General features: G+C 42.0%; 1 protein-coding gene and 1 long non-coding RNA gene across 3 annotated transcripts in view; one reads left to right on the forward strand and one right to left on the reverse strand.

Moving 5' to 3' along the window:
• The window catches only part of FGGY (FGGY carbohydrate kinase domain containing), a 405151-nt gene that overhangs the window by 278880 nt on the left and 109871 nt on the right, over positions 1-16400 (forward strand). For both annotated transcript variants that reach the window (XM_036351580.1, XM_036351579.1), the window contains exon 10: positions 6126-6187. In XM_036351580.1, the coding sequence (XP_036207473.1) occupies positions 6126-6187 (62 nt within the window). The remainder of the gene's footprint in view (positions 1-6125; positions 6188-16400) is intronic.
• Positions 1-16400, reverse strand: part of LOC118676919 — a 40604-nt gene that overhangs the window by 12214 nt on the left and 11990 nt on the right. The window contains exon 2 of the long non-coding RNA XR_004974256.1: positions 5691-5803. This is a non-coding gene — a long non-coding RNA (uncharacterized LOC118676919). The remainder of the gene's footprint in view (positions 1-5690; positions 5804-16400) is intronic.

Here is a 16400-nt window from a genome sequence, read left to right on the forward strand (position 1 = left end):
TGGGACGTGATAGGGAGAGGTGGTGCTTCTTACAGACTGTCTGAGGGATCAGTCACCACTCCGCTCCAGCTGACTCTTGTCATAAGGGAGCATGGGTGGCCCCGTATCTTCAAAAGAAAACCAAGTATGGATATTAAGTAAAATCTTCAAATTTTAAAATATTGGCTCATTTTTTTTCTTAAAAAAAAAGCATTCTATTTCCCAAATAAAATACATCTGTGGGCCAGATGCCACCTCATACTGACCATTTTTGATCACTCTGTTATACTATATTGCATTTCTATTCCTCCCATGTTCTAAAGTCAGATTCCACCTTTGTAAGGAAGGGCCAGAAATCCAACCCAAGTTATATATTGTAAGGTGGCCTCTTCCTCTTGATCTAGACCCCAGAGCCATCTTGAAGACCTGACCCAATCCAGTGCGGGCTTCCTACCTAACCAAATAGTTGGTAGACTTTTCTGCCTACCCTTCTAACTGCCTGCTCTCAGAGCTGAAATCTGAGAAGATGGAGGGAACAAGAAAATAGTCCTAGAGTTAGACTAGCTCTGTCTATATATTTCTAAGGCAACCACTTGGCAAACACAGTGATTGTGGTTAAACTGGGTATTTCATTGGAAAACAAGTAACTACTAATGGGACACTGTGTTCTTCTATATTGTGCTAAATACATTAGTGAATCAAACATAAGTAGAGAGACCAACCCTAGGAACAGGCACTCCAGGCTCTTGAAATGAATGCTCAGTTATTTGACAAACTGGGTTGGTCTTTGCTAATCAGGGTGGGCCTTTACCACCAGATGCTATGAAAAACAAATAAACAAAAATGCAGCTGACCATTTGTGATACTGTTCTCCCAGCTATTTTTACTCTTTTGGTGGCACTCCTTTTTAGCAATAGGAGTTATGAACTGAAAGCCACCTATATACCACTCACCACAACCTTCCCTGAAAAGAAAATTTTATTAACCCTATTTTACTGTTGAAGGAAATGAGGTTCTGAGAGGTCAAGTAACTTTTCCTATAGCACAGAATATAAGTATAGACCATGAATTTGAACCCAAGCCTGTCTGTTTCCAAAGTGCATGTTCTTTCCACTAAACCACTGTTTTAAAATGTAGATTTTATTTGCATTCCAGTATGATGAGGTCAGCAGATCAGGTGATATTGCTACTGAAAGAAGTTTGTTACTCTCAGTTCTCAAGAGGAGGGAGCATGCCACACCATGCAGGGCCACACGTGAAGTACCAGGGTTGTCCCATTGTCTGGTACCTGGCCCTGGGACGATGAGAACAGGAAAACAGTGGTCCGTAGATAAGGTGTGGGGAGGTGGCCTCTGGATTAGTTAGTTTGCATAAAAGGCATGCTCACAGGTGAGCTGAGTCCTTTACTATCTCTAGGAATTGGCTAGTCCTACGAGAGGCCACCACTCCAGGGTCAATAAGGCCTCAGATATCAGAGCATCAGAAATACAGAAAATACACCTGGGCCGGTGTGCTCAGGTTAGAGCATCGGCCTGCACACCAAAGACTCGCAGGTTATATTCTTGGTCAAGGGCAGGTACCTGGGTTGCAGGTTTGATCCCCAGCCCCGGTAGGGGTGCATGCAGGAGGCATCCAGTCACTGTGTCTCTCTCACATACATCTATCTCTCCTTTCTCTTCCTCTTCCTCTCCCTCCCTTATACTCTCTCTAAAAATCAATGGTGGCCCTGACCTGTTTGGCTCAGTGGATAGAGCCTCAGCCTGCGGACTGAAGTGTCCCGGGTTCTATTCCAGTCAAGGGCATGTACCTTGGTTGCGGGCACATCTCCAGTGGGAGGTGTCCAGGAGGCAGCTGATCAATGTTTATCTCTCATCAATGTTTCTAACTCTCTATCCCTTTCCCTTCCTCTCTTTAAAAAATCAATAAAATACATATCTTGTTACTTAAAAAAAAAATAAAAATCAATGGTGAAAAAATATCCTCAGGTGAGGATTAACAATGATATATACTAGAGGCCCAGTACATGATTTGTGCACAGAGGGGTGATCCCCTCAGCCCAGCCTGCACCCTCTCCAATCTGGGACCCCTCGGGAGATGTCCCTCTCATAATCCTGAACCACTGGCTCCTAATCGCTCACCTGCCTGCCTGCCTGGTTGCCGCTAACTGCCCTCCCTGCCAGCCTGATCGCCCCTCACTGCCTCTGCACGCCAGCCTTATCACCCCTAACTGCCCCCCCTGCTGGTCTGGTTGCCCCCAACTGCCTGCCTCCCTCTGCTGGTTTGGTCAACCCTAACTGCCCCCCCTGCTGGCCTGGTCACCCCCAACTGCTGGCCTGGTCACCCCTCATGCCCTCCCCCCCCCCACTGGCCTGGTTGCCCCATGCAGTCTGCTGTTCAGTCATTTGGTTGTCCCTCACTAACCTCCCCGCCGGCCTGGTCACCCCACGCAGCCTGCTGTTTAGTCATTCGGTTGCCCCTTACTAACCCCACCGCCGACCTGGTCTCCCCATGCAGCCTGCTTGTTCAGTCGTTTGGTCGTCCCTCACTAACCCCCCTGCCGGCCTGGTCATAGGCAGCCATCTTGTGAGGGTGTGAGGGTTAATTTGTGTATTACCTCTTTATTATATAGGATATGCACACTTTTTTTCTTAGACCCAAAAGTTTAGTCATCCTTGACCCAGATTTTTTTATATTCTGTAACCGGTTAGTCACTAAATTTGTTTCATTTTCTTCAAAATATATCTCAGTCATTTCTTCAAGAAGTTAGGCATTATAATAGGCACTAGGGGGCTGGATCATAATGAGGCTTTTTATTTAAAATCACTCAGAGTGCTGATGTATAAACTAAGAATTGTAAAAGGACTTCACAAATGCCACAACAGAACCAGGACAGGGAGTATTCGTGCCTTGTGTTCCTAGCCTCTGAGCGGGCCTGCATATCCTGCTGTCTATGCCTACTCATCTCCCTGGCCTATATACCCAACCAGAATTATATTTCTTAACTTTTTTTTTTTTTTTTTTTACCATTTTGCTCCCTAAATCAAAATAATTTTCTAAGGCCTCGAATTCAATAGAACTCTAAACACTTAATCACTTGCCTGATTTTTAAGACCCACTATATGTCCCCATGCTCCTCGTTTATTCCCTATTTCCAATACTTCACTTATTCTCTAATTTAACATACAGTTACCTTGTGACCAAATTGTGCCTCGCACAAATAGACACCCAGGTGATATGTGGTAAGTGCTACCAAGAAGTACATGGTACTCTTTGAGCCTGTGGTGTGCCTCTGTATGGTTCGTGCATCCTACATTTATTCAACAAATGTTTATTGAGCATCTATAATATTCTAGGCATAGGGCTTGACCAGTCTCCATATTGTCTGTAACCACATATGTCTCTCCATTTTCATCTCTTTACTCATCACCATCTCCTTTTCGCATGCCTTGTCTTCAACTCTTTTCTCCTCCAAACTGCCTGTTCTTGGCCTCTCAGCTGAAGCCTCACCTCCCCCAACTATACTATAATTGCCAAATTATTGATCTCAATGGTACTATGTATTATATTAGCTTGCTTATTTTCCACTGTGTTCCTGGAGGCTAGGCACAATACCTGATGCATTCGACATTCAGTAAATACTGAATAACTGCCATTATGCATGCACCACACATGCTAGGTTCTGTGCTTCCTCTTGGGAGCTTATTTAAATACTAGAGGCTCAGTGCACGAAATTCATGCACTCGGGTTGAGGGGGTGTCCCTCAGCTCAGACTGTGCCCTCTCACAGTCCAGGAGCCCTCGGGGGATGTCCGACTGCCAGCTTAGGCCCGCTCCATGCAGCCTAAGCCATCAGTGGGACATCCTTAGCACCTCCACTGCACTCGCCAGCCTTGAGCCCAGCTTCTGCCTAAGCGGTGCTTCCCCGTGGGAGCACACTGACCACCAGTGGGCAACTCCTGCATTGAGTGTCTGCCTCCTGGTGGTCAGTGCACGTCATAGCAACTGGTCATTCCACCATTTGGTCAATTTGCATATTAGCCTTTTATTATATAGGATCCCTTCTCTCACCTACTAAAGTACTTCCCATTGAAATTAGCATCAAATCAAGTAATGTCTTACTGATGCAGCCTCTTTAAGGTCCAGAATATGCCTCATCACTCTAACCCACATAGGCAATAAGTCTTCAAAACCTGCATTTCCTGTCATTGAAATGACCAGTTGCTTTGCTATAATATTGAAACATTCTGCAAAACTGTACAAATAGAGTTCAACAAATTATATTATACCTGGAAGTTTAATAGGTAATGTGGCATAGTAGTCAAGAATAAGGATTTTCCATACAGAGAGACCTGGTTAAAAACAAAACGATCTGTCACTTATTCCCCTGTGACCTTGGGCAAGTTACTTAATCTCCTTTACTCCCAGTTTCTCATCTCCATAGTGAGCAATAGTGTCTTTTCCATGGAGGTATTATAAGGAATAAGATAATTTATATGAAATGCTTAGTTTATTATTAATATATGGCAAATGAGACAATAAATTTTAGGTGATAGTATTTATACTATTGTTGGCATTATGGGAGATAGTCTCTAAATCCCAGCAATCCTGTGTTGTTTTTAAATATATTTTTGTTGATTTCAGAGAGAAAGGGAGAGGGAGAGAGAGATAGAAACATTGCTGATGAACGAGAATCATTGATTGGCTGCCTCCTGCACACCCCCTACTGGGGATCAAGCCCCAACCCAGGCATGTTCCCTGTCAGGGAATGGAGCCATGGCCTCCTGGTTCATTGATCGATGCTCAACCACAGAGCCATTCTGGCCGGGCCTAGCAATCTTGTTTTAAAAGGAGTCTGGAGAAGGGGAAAGGAGGTGATTGAGGCCCAGAGAAGCTAAGTGAGTTGCACAAGGTCACAAAGCTAGTTGATATCAGAGCCAGCCTCAAACCCAGCCACTGTGGCTCCAAAACCAGTTCTCTCCCTCCCTACACAGACGTGGCTCTCAAGAAGCATGCTCAGAGAGCTATCTCTATGAGGCCAAAACAACCAGTTGGTTCATTGTTTGAATGAAAATAAATCTGTCAGAACAGTTGTTTTGGAGTCCTAGAGACTCATGGAAACTTTGAGAAAACACGCAGATTAAGTTCAGGAACCCAGTGCAGTGTTGGGTGTGCTCTAGCAAGCAGAGCAACAGCACGGGAAAGCGTTCCTCTTCCTGATGCGTGTTACATAGTATTTTGTTTAGAGCACTCAAGTGGCTTAGGGAATAAAATCCTAGACATGAGAAGAAGATAGTTGTCGATGGAGCTCGGACATCTTTGTCCTTGGAGAGCTAGTGGTATGTTCCAGTTCCTGTGCCCTACAGCTCCATGTGACATAACTTTTCAATCAGAGAAGGTTCTCTTGACTCTTCTGCGACAACACTTTTCTTTCTTTTTTCTTTTTCTTTTTTTAACCGAGTCTTCCTCCTCAAAATGTCTTTCATTCAACTTCTCCATTAATAAGACACAATGAGTAGTTCTGGGTCTGGCATTTCCCTGGGGTAAGAGCCTGGATCAGTGGGGGAGGGTCGGGGGGGGGGGGTAATGGGGGGGATAAGGACACATATGAAATACCTTAATCAATAAAGAAATTTAAAAAATGAGCCTGGATCAGGAGGTGGAAAAGGTATGACCCAGAGGTTAGTGCTTCAACATCAGCTCCTCAGCACTTACCTTGAGTGACCTCTCCTTCTCACTCCTTTTCTCACACCTCATTCTTGGACTTGCTGCTGCAGGGTTAGCCTTGAGAGCTTCGTTTCCCGCTACTCTTCTCTTTATACTTCTTTCTTAAAAATTCAAGTAAATTTTTATTTTCATTTTTTATTTATTGAATTTATCAGGGTCACATTGGTTAACAAAATTATATAGGTTTCCGGCATACAGTTCTGTAATACACCATCATTGTTTTGGCCTCCAAGAGGCCAACACAAGGTTAAGCAAAACTAGATTTCTGTAAGAGCTGACACACTCTCGCTGAGCTGGCTTTTTAACATGCTTAGATCCTTTATAAACAAAGAGTTGAAAGAAACAGACATTTGGATAAATCTTTTTTGGCTGGAATAGAGACTAGAGAAACTTTGAGACTGACCCTTCACTCTTGTTTTTCAGATAGACCACATGGTGCAGGGCCACGCTGCCTTCCCTGAGCTGCAAGCCAAGGCCACAGCCAGGTAACTGCTTCCTTCCTGTGCCCTACAGCTCCCATGCCCGGCTATGTTGAGGGCACTCACTTTAGGCTGCAAGGTGATATTCAGATCCTGTAGGAAATGAGAATGCCTGGCAGTATCCGGTTATAAGGCAGTCATCCGGGTGATCTAGAGCACACAGGTATTAACTTTTAAAATGATCTAAGGAACTTCAAAGAAGCTAGAGACAATCCAAAATATGCCAGGACCCATGGATGAGAACCTCTGATGTAGTAGAAGGAACATGGATTTGGATTCAAAGTCTCTTGGGTTCAAATCCAGCTTTACTCCTCCTTACCAGATGTGTAATCTTGGGCAAGTTATTCAACCTCTTTAGGCCTGTCTTTTCATTCTGTAAAACTCAGAATAATAAAACTCAGATATGGAGTGATTGCTAGGATATATTGTTAAGTAAAGAAAGTGGAATGCAAAGAAGTGTTGACTGTGTATGTTCCCTTTCATGTAAGAAGGAGGCGATATAAGAAAATATATGTGCATTTACTCATTTGTGCAAAAGAAAAAACAGGAATGGTAATCCAGAAACTGAGATTGGTTATCTGTACTGGGTGGGTAGAAATGAAATGCGAAGACTAGGGGGACAGGAACAGGACAGTAGGCAGACATGGCACTTTTCTGAGTGTTCTTTGTACAACTATAACTATTAGAACTGTAGAGATGCTTCATGTGTCCCTGAAAATAAATAGATAGAAAGATAAATAGATGCATACCAGGATATATGTGTGTGGTGGGGCATGGGTAAATGAAATACAAACAGTTTTTAAAAATGAGCCTATTGTATTAGTAATGATTACCATAATCATACTAAAGAGAGTTTTGGAAAGAGAAAAACTAACCTAAGTAACTTTGGGAAAAATATTTTGACAATAGGCTATATGGCTACAGAGAAAATAACTGTACATAAATATTGTGCTGTAAATACCAAATTTATTTTTCATACATGTAAGGGTTCACTATTGTGAAAATCCTTTATGTGTATACTACATTGGGCAAATAAAAAAATATATGTGTATAGTGAGAGACAGGTTCCTCACAAATCAGGAAAGGGGAAGGTTAGAATGAACCTTATAGTACTTGGTGGAAATCAGAGGTATTAGAATCAATTTATGATTTTTTTATTGATATAAATAAAATAAATATAGTTGTGTGAGCATATATACATTCATCTCCTAGCTCCCTCTACTGAGATGGCCTGGAAGCAATGACACCCTCGTAGTAATGTGAACACTTAGCACCAGAACTTGGGATACACTCATGTATATATTTCTACAAAGAGGGGCCATAACTATCATCAGATTCTTGAAGGACTTCAGCATGTATAAACCACTAATACAAAGACAAGAGGACTGGATTTGGAGCTCAGAGATCTAGATTCATACCCAGCTCCAATATGTATTATGTGTGAACAAAGTGTCCTCATCAGAACATGGAGAGTAGTTATGAGAGAACCAACCTCCGATAACTGAGAATTCACTTGGAGTTTAGTGAGGTAATATCTTTGGCAAGGCTTTGTAAACTGTACTCTGACAATTACGACAACTACTACTACTTCTGCTACTATTACCAATGATTATAAAAGAGGAAGTTTTTGCCATGGTTGTTCTAGGGTGAAATAGCAGATGTCAATCATCCATAACCTGCCTGACTTCTTGTGGAAAGGACGATGGAGTAGCAAAAACACAGGACTGGAAATTAGATATGGGGGATTCTTGTGTCGGTTCTGCCATAAATGTCTTGGTGACTCAGTTTCTTCATCCCTAAAATCACAATAATACTGCCCTCTTTTAGAGGTTTTATATAGATGCAAGTAGGCCATGGAAATGCCAATCTGTAAAGATCTTACACCTCAACACAAACCTAAGGGATAGTTAGACCTTGCAAGGAAATGCTCAAAATTTCCAGAACTTTCTCTTATAGATGAACCTCATGTGAGTAGTTTTTACTGAAAATAGGAAAGAAGGATTTATGGGTTAGCATGTAAACTCTGAGAAACAGAAACGTAACAGCCATTAATAGAATTCAGTGTTGGAGTCAGACCTGGATTTAAATCTCAACTCTTTCCACATGGGAATTGACTTCCTACCCCTTCCCAACCACCTGCTTGGGTTTCACCTTGTGTTTCCCTTTGGAGCTAAGTTTCACCAAAGCATTGCCTATACTCTTAGTCACTATTTCCTCAGTTTGAACTTCCCCTTTCCCCACTCCAATGTAAATTCTGTCACCATTGGCCCCTGAAACATTTATTGTTAAGGTCCTCAGTGACCTCTGATAATGTCCTTAGGATGTGACCCAGGCCCCTTGAGGTCTCAGTAGTATTTGGCACCAATACTTTTGCTCTCCTTTATAACACTCTCTTTCCTTGGCTTTCTTTCTGGAATGTCACTATCTTCCAGTTTTCCTCCTGTTCTCTGACTCCTTCTTTTTTAAAAAAATTGTTTTATTGCTTAAAGTATTTCAAAGAGTATTATATATATCTCCTTTATTTTCTCCCCTTGACCTTCCCCTAGCCCCCCGTACCCCCCAGTGTCTTGTGTCCATTGGTTATGCTTATATGCATGCATACAAGTCCTTTGGTTGATCTCTTACCCCTCCCCCCCAACCCTTCCCACTATAGTTTGACAGTCTGTTCGATGTTGCTCTGCCTCTGTATCTATTTTTGTTCATCAGTTATAGTGGTCTTAATTATCCATAAATGAGTGAGATCATGTGGTATTTTTCTTTCATTGACTGGCTTATTTCACTTAGCATAATGCTCTCCAGTTCCATCCATGCTGCTGCAAATGGTAAGAATTTCTTCTTTTTTACAGCAGCATAGTATTCCATCATGTAGATGTACCACAGTTTTCTAATCCATTCATCTGCTGATGAGCACTTAGGCTGTTTCCAGATCTTAGCTATGGTAAATTGTGCTGCTTTGAACATAGGGGTACATATATCCTTTCTGATTGGTGTTTCTGTTTTCTTGGGATATATTCCTAGAAGTGGGATCACTGGGTCAAATGGGAGTTCCATTTTTAACTTTTTGAGGCAACTCCATACTGTCTTCCATAGTGGCTGCACCAGTCTGCATTCCCACCAGCAGTGCAAGAGTGTTCCCTTTTCTCCGCATCCTCTCCAGCACTTGTTGTTTGTTGATTTGTTGATGGTAGCCAGTCTGACAGGTGTTAGATGGTACCTCATTGTTGTTTTGATTTGCATTTCTCGGATGATTAGTGACTTTGAGCATGTTTTCATATGACTCTTGGCTTTCTGAATGTCTTCTTTTGAAAAGTGTCTATTTAGGTCCTTTGCCCATTTTTGATTGGATTGTTTATCTACCTTTTTTAGGTTGTATGAGTTCCCTATAAATGTTGGAGATTAAACCCTTATCGGTGTTAACATTGGCAAATATGTTCTCCCATGCAGTGGGCTTTCTTGTTGTTTTGTTGATGGTTTCTTTTGCTGTGCAGAAGCTTTTTATTTTGCTGTAGTCCCATTTGTTTATTTTCTCTTTAGTTTCCAATGCCCTAGGAGCTGTATCAGTGAAGAAATTGCTTCGGCATATGTCTGAGATTTTGTTGCGTTTGGATTCTTCTAGTATTTTTATGGTTTCCCGTCTTACATTTAAGTCCTTTATCCATTTTTTAGTTTATTTTTGTGTATGGTGTAACTTGGTGGTCTACTTTCATTTTTTTGCATGTATCTGTCCGATTTTCCCAACACCATTTATTGAAGAGACTGTCTTGACTCCATTGTATGTTCTTGCCTCCTTTGTCAAATATTAATTGAGCATATTGGTTCGGTTGATTTCTGGGCTCTCTATTCTATTCCACTGATGTATATGTCTGTTCTTGTGCTAGTACCAGGCAGTTTTGAGAACAGTAGCTTTGTAATACAGCTTGATATCTGGTATTGAGATCCCACCTACTTTGTTCTTCTTTCTCAGGATCACTGCAGCTATTCAGGGTCTATTTTATTCCAGATGAATTTTTGGAGAGTTCATTCTAGGTCTGTAAAATATGCTGTTGGTATTTTAATGGGAAGTGCATTGAATTTATAGATTGCTTTGGGTAGTACGGACATTTTAATGATGTTGATTCTACCAATCCATGAACATGGCATGCTCTTCCATCTGTTTATGTCTTCCTCTATCTCTTTTTTCAACGTCCTGTAGTTTTCTGAGTAGAGGTCTTTACCTCTTTAGTTAAGTTTATTCCTAGGTATCTTAAATTTTTTGGTGCGATGGTAAACGGGATTGTCTGACTCCTTCTTAATTTCCTTCTCAAGTTCATGGTCTTTTTCTTGAAGATAACATCAAAGCTCATCATAACTGGGTTCTCTCTTTACCCTCGTTTCCCAAGTAATCCCATCCACACTCTTGCCTTTATTTCTTTCTATAATTTGAGGATTCTCAAATTTTATCTCCAGCTCATCTATTGAGTATGTATTCAATAAATGTTGGTTCTTTTTCATTTTTCTTTCCTTATTTTGCCTTGCAAAGGAAAGTTTATGTCTGTTATCAGGTCTATGAATATTCTAAGAATATAGGACCCATTGTCCTTCAGGGCTTAAAAATAAATGGGTTTAGCTATTATTATTAAAGTGAAGCAGGCTATTTGGAAAGGACAGCTAATCCCATGGAATTGGGAACCATGTGCTTCTTTGGGTGTGACTTTGGGCTCTCTAAAAGCAGGCCACCCCTGTCTTGGAGCTTAGCATCAGCAAATCCTATTTGAAACTGTAGAAACATGTGTTGATAAACAGATTTAGTATTTTATACTTTTGATTTACCATAATCCTTTTAGACAAGACATCCCTGAAGAGAAATGTCTTGTGAGCTTAGAAATTAAGTAAACATCAGCTAGATGTGCCCCTGCATGTAACTGACAACCAAAGTCTCCCTGTATGTGGGGCCAAACAACCAAAAATGGTTCTGCATTCAATCCTAACTTGAGCTCTTTTCCTCTAAACTATGTGTTGTCCTAATTTTCTTATACAACCTTGACCACCAGTGTCTCAGAATGAGGTCCTGGTGATGGCAGGGTTCGGTGGGGAGATGTTGACACAGTTCATAAGTACTAGATTCCAGGTTGGCAACAGAGCAAGGGTTAAAGTCCATTCCCCAGACTGTCTGATGAGACTCCTAGGGGCACTTATGATACAAAAGTGAAACACACACACACACACACACACACACACACACAGATACACACACACACACACACGCACACAAAGTCCCTGCTTTTGTTACTGGCAATGTTGGTAGTGAAACGGCACCAGTTGTTACCAGTGAAGTTAGACCTCAGCAAAGAAAGAATTCAGAGCCAGGAACTCAAGTTATAAGATAAAGTTTGTTTATAAATGTACAGTGGTAAGCAAGAGTGAGTCAGCTGGGCTGCATGGGCTCAGGAAACAAGTTACAGAAGCAAATTAAGGGCCCTTAGAGCTTAGGAGAAAGAAAGGTACCAGGGGGATAAAAGGGGTTGGGGAGGGAAAGGTACAGGCATGCTCCAGAGAGAGAGTGCTGGGTCCTTCCTCTTGAGAGTTTTAAAGGACTGGAATTTTAGGGGCCGTCTTAGGGGAGGATCTCAATAGAATATTCATCAGCTTTATGCTGATGCACCAAAATGAGATTTATTCCCTTAACTTCATCCATCCTTGGGTATGGTTGGCACAAATGACACTAACCTGATTTCTACTATCTATCTCCTGAGTAGGCTAATTTAGGCTATTTATCCCCCTGGTTGAGGAGAAGTATAAATTATTTACTGTTAAGTGTTCTTGGAAAGTGTTAAAACAGATAGGATTTTTCCAGTTATTAGATGGCTGTAAACTGCTTGGCCATTTAATTATGTCTCAGTTTCCCTAATTACATTTCCCCTGTCTTACTAACCTGTCTCATTTTCATGGAAATTATACACACACACTTAGACATAGACATGTTCACATAACACACACACACACACACACACTTGTGTAGAGCAAGAGAAAGGGAGAGGGAGAGGGAGAGAAAGAGAGAGAGAGAGAGAGAGAGAGAGAGAGAGAGAGAGAGAGAGAGAGAGAGAACACATTTGCACACCAGGTATTGATAAGCATTCCAAAGAAAAATAGAGATGGTTGAGGAGAAACATGGAGTGAGGGATGTAGGGTGATGGGTGGGAACTATTCTAGGTAGGAAGCCATCCTTGCAGAGGTGACACTTGAACAGGACTCTGAGTAAAGAGTGGGACTAAACTATGGTTGTAGGGGAGGGTCCCTCTGCTCTGAAGGAACAACAAGGCCCAAGGCCTTGAGCAACTCTGGGACATTGGGAAGGCCATTGTGGCTGGGCCAAAGTTGGGACATAGCAGGAGACTGGTGAGGGCAGGATGTAAGCCACGGCCAAACCATGTGGGTCATTGTGGACAATTGTAAGGACACTGGATTTTATTCAAGTTTTAGTTTTGAGCAGGGGAATCATGATCAGATTTACCTTTTAAAGGGATTAATTTGGCTCTCTTGGAGAGTACTAATAAACTAGACCATTGGTGGGGAGGGAGAGACAAAGTGGAAGATATGGCTTCTGACCTCAATGAACTCAGTCTGGGGGCGGGTGTTGGGATGGGAATGTAAGCAGAGGAGCCCAGCTTGGTCCGAGTTGCTTTTGCTGAGCTCCCTGAAATCAGTAGTCATTTCTCATTGTGATTCTATTGTTTTCAGGTCCTTTAAGATTGTCAGCATGAAGTTCTCCCAATTTATTCTCTTAACCTAGCTTTTCTCCCACTTTCTCTGGATTTTTCAGTTATTCCTTTGAGGATAATCCATTTTTCTTTATCTCATTTATTTCTCAGACCTCTTTTGTTTCTGTGATTTCCATAATTTCTGTGAATCAATTTCATAAGGCAAGGAAGAGAATTTTAGGCAAGAGGGGGAAAATAGGCAAACATTCACAGGCATATTATTAAAATTAAAAGTAGGTTAGTGCAGCTACAGTATGGTGTATGCAGGGTTGAGGAGGGAGAAGGAATGGAAAACATGTATGTAACACAGTGTAATGTAGGCAGAGCTAGAAAATAAAGAACATCTTATGCCAGGCAACAGAGTTTGTGCTTCATCTCAAGGACAATGGGGAGGATCTACTGAAGGATTAGATAGGGGTAGGCATTGTAATCAGAGTGGCATTTTAGAAGAATCCCAGGAGGGACTGCAAAAGTTAGGAGGCCAAAGCTCTAATCCAGGCATTTGAAGATGGCCTGAATAAAGTAGATACAGTGGAACTGGAGAAAGTTGTGCTGGGTAGAGAAATATTTAAGATCACAAATTGACAGGTCCTAGTGAGAAATTAAATTGTGGAGCTAAAGGAGAAAGAGAAGAGTAAAAAATTAGTACCCACTTGACTCTGCCCCCAAATGGTTGCTTGAGCAATGGCTTCAATGAGATTGGCTTTGATTAGCTCAAGGAACCCAAAAGGAAAAGTGAGTATACCAGAAAAGACGATGTGTCTCACATTATGTTTATGTTGAGTTCTCTTTGGACATCCAAAAGGAAGCATTTGATGGGTGGTTGGATATTTGACCTGGAATTCATGAGAGCGTAGCGAGCAGGAAATAAGGCCATATATTTGGGAGTCCTCAGCCCTAGAGGGTAACTGGAGCCCGGGGAGGAGGAAGAGATCACCCAAGGATATATAAAGAGTGAGAAGAGCCGAAACCGGTTTGGCTCAGTGGATAGAGCATCGGCCTGCGGACTGAAAGGTCCCAGGTTCGATTCCAGTCAAGGGCATGTGCCTGGGTTGCGGGCACATCCCCGGTGGGAGATATGCAGGAGGCAGCTGATCGATGTTTCTCTCTCACCGATGTTTCTAGCTCTCTATCTCTCTCCCTTCCTCTCTGTAAAACATCAATAAAATATATTTTTTTAAAAAAAGAGTGAGAAGAGGGACAAGGACAGATCTCTGGGAGACTTCACATATCTAAGAGACAAGGAAAGGAAAAGAACCAGATAGAGAGGAGGTAAGAAAGCCAAAAGCATATAGTGTCCCAGAAACAAGGGAAAGAGAACAAATGCGTAAGAAGTGGTCAAGTGGTGCAAAATATGGAAGAAAATTCAAATAAAATAAAGGCAGAAAATGGTCCATTGGAGTTAGGGAAAGGACACAGTATCTTTTGTTAGACCATGTATTCTGATTTTTGATTTGAAAGTATGGTCACCATACTTCTGAGCAGCCTATGAATCCAGAGAATGACATGATTTGTGGAAAGGGAGTGGAGGGGAGAGATTCCAGGGGTGCTGTCTGTATTTAACATTGTAAGCAATAATGTCTAAAAAAATTCTTCCCTGTCTCTCGGATTTTTTTTTTAAGCTGGAAATTAATCTCCTGCGATAGAAAAGAAGAGAGAACAGTTTATTGATCATCTATCATCTTATAGGGCTCAGGACTCTGTATTTAATATTCATGGGGGACTGTAAGGTAAAAGTATTAACTCTGATTGCAAAACAGTGAACTAGGTTTGGAAAGGTTTGGTGTGATTGCTCAAACTGTATTTTCTCCATCATACAAAATGGGCCTAGGACAGCAAGAATTTTTCCCTCTGAGACAGAATGGATGAGCCCAGAGTTCATGAGAGGGAGGGAGGGCAATCCACTTGGAACAGTCAGTATGTGAATCCCAAGCTGGAAGAGGGCTGACGGCCATTGGAGAAGGAATTGATAAAACATGCAAAATGAATCAAAGTCAGAACCCCAAAAAGGTATCATGTGAGGTTCAAATTATGTGAATAATGATGTGCATTCGTTATTTTAATGTTTTCCAAGTGCATTTCATTTTGAATGATATACTCAGATAGCACACATGGTCAGGTATAATTGAAAAAATGTGCAGGAGAATGGCTGCATTCAAAGAATAAACATACAGCTGTGAGGAGGTTAGGAGTCAAGGGGGTAAGCATATGCCCCATCCCCCAGGGATCTCATTAATTCATGAGTGACCATATATGTAGAGGCTAAATGAATCTCACTGTGTGCAAAGACCCGCAGTCAATGAGACAATGACGAATCAATAGTAATTAGGCCTATAGGTTCTTATTGACCCAGATGTCTGAAACTAAATGCCCTGTCCTAAGATGCCTTGAGAGGCAAATGAAAACACTTAGAAACTTTTTAAACATCCCTTTAGTCTCAGTGCAGTGATGCTGTTCTGAGGAAGAATGTTGCTACGATGAGTACAGACTCCCCTTCAGGCTACCAAGGATGTCCTCGAGGCCTTGGTTGTCATTGTAGTTCCTGTTGGACCAGGAGTAGAGAGAGTTGGGAAACAGAAAACCGAGATGTGATTATATTCCATCCAGATAGATGGTTCAGGCCCTACCTTGCATGGAGGCCGCGAAGGAGTCTTTTTCCTAGTCTGTCATAGAATCATGGTAAAAACAGGGTTTGAATGTGGAATTCAAATGGACATAACACACACACACACACACTGGGGTTTCTGACCTGGAATACAGAGAACGCATGGCTCCAGCACCACTCAGAGGAGGGTGTAAGTTTGGACTCGGTCACCTGTCCGCACCTCTTTGCGAGTCTCCTCTGCATTCCTTGCCGGGCTGTGGGGGAAGGCCTGGTGTACACACAGGGAGCTCAAGTTGATGACAGTGTGGATAAGGAGCCTTTTTCCAACCACATCATCGTCCTCCTAAAGTGATCGAAGGCAGACTTTTACAAATTGGAATGAGGTGTCCAGCAAGGAGCAAAAGATTGCCTGGTAGGCAGGGCCGCCGTTGCCTCCACTCAGACATACATCACACAGGCACACACATTTGCACACTCACTCATGCACTCACATAGAGCATTTTTGCTTTCCTACCTTTTCTATATTAGAGTTCCACTTAAAGTTTTTATTTACTACAAAGGTTTGAAAACAACTGCTCTACTCGTTTCTAATCTAACAACTTTCAGGGACGTCGTGAGCTCATTGGAAACACTCACAGTGGCACAAAACTGGAACTCAAAATCTCTGAGCTGTCCTCCTAAAATGTTCTAAAAATTTAAATCATCAATACCATCTAGGTGGCTTAGATGCCAGCCTTCCGTGGACAATGCATTCCTGGACTTTTTTTCCTGCCATTATTCAAGCCCTGTTTTTCACGGTTAAAGCCATTGTTCCAAGGACACCGGTGGGAAGTGACATGGATGCCAATCTCTGATAAACCCACTTTCTTTTAGAAGT

This window comes from Myotis myotis, unplaced genomic scaffold (assembly GCF_014108235.1).
Source record: "Myotis myotis isolate mMyoMyo1 unplaced genomic scaffold, mMyoMyo1.p scaffold_m19_p_2, whole genome shotgun sequence".
NCBI classification, from domain to species: Eukaryota; Metazoa; Chordata; class Mammalia; order Chiroptera; family Vespertilionidae; genus Myotis; species Myotis myotis.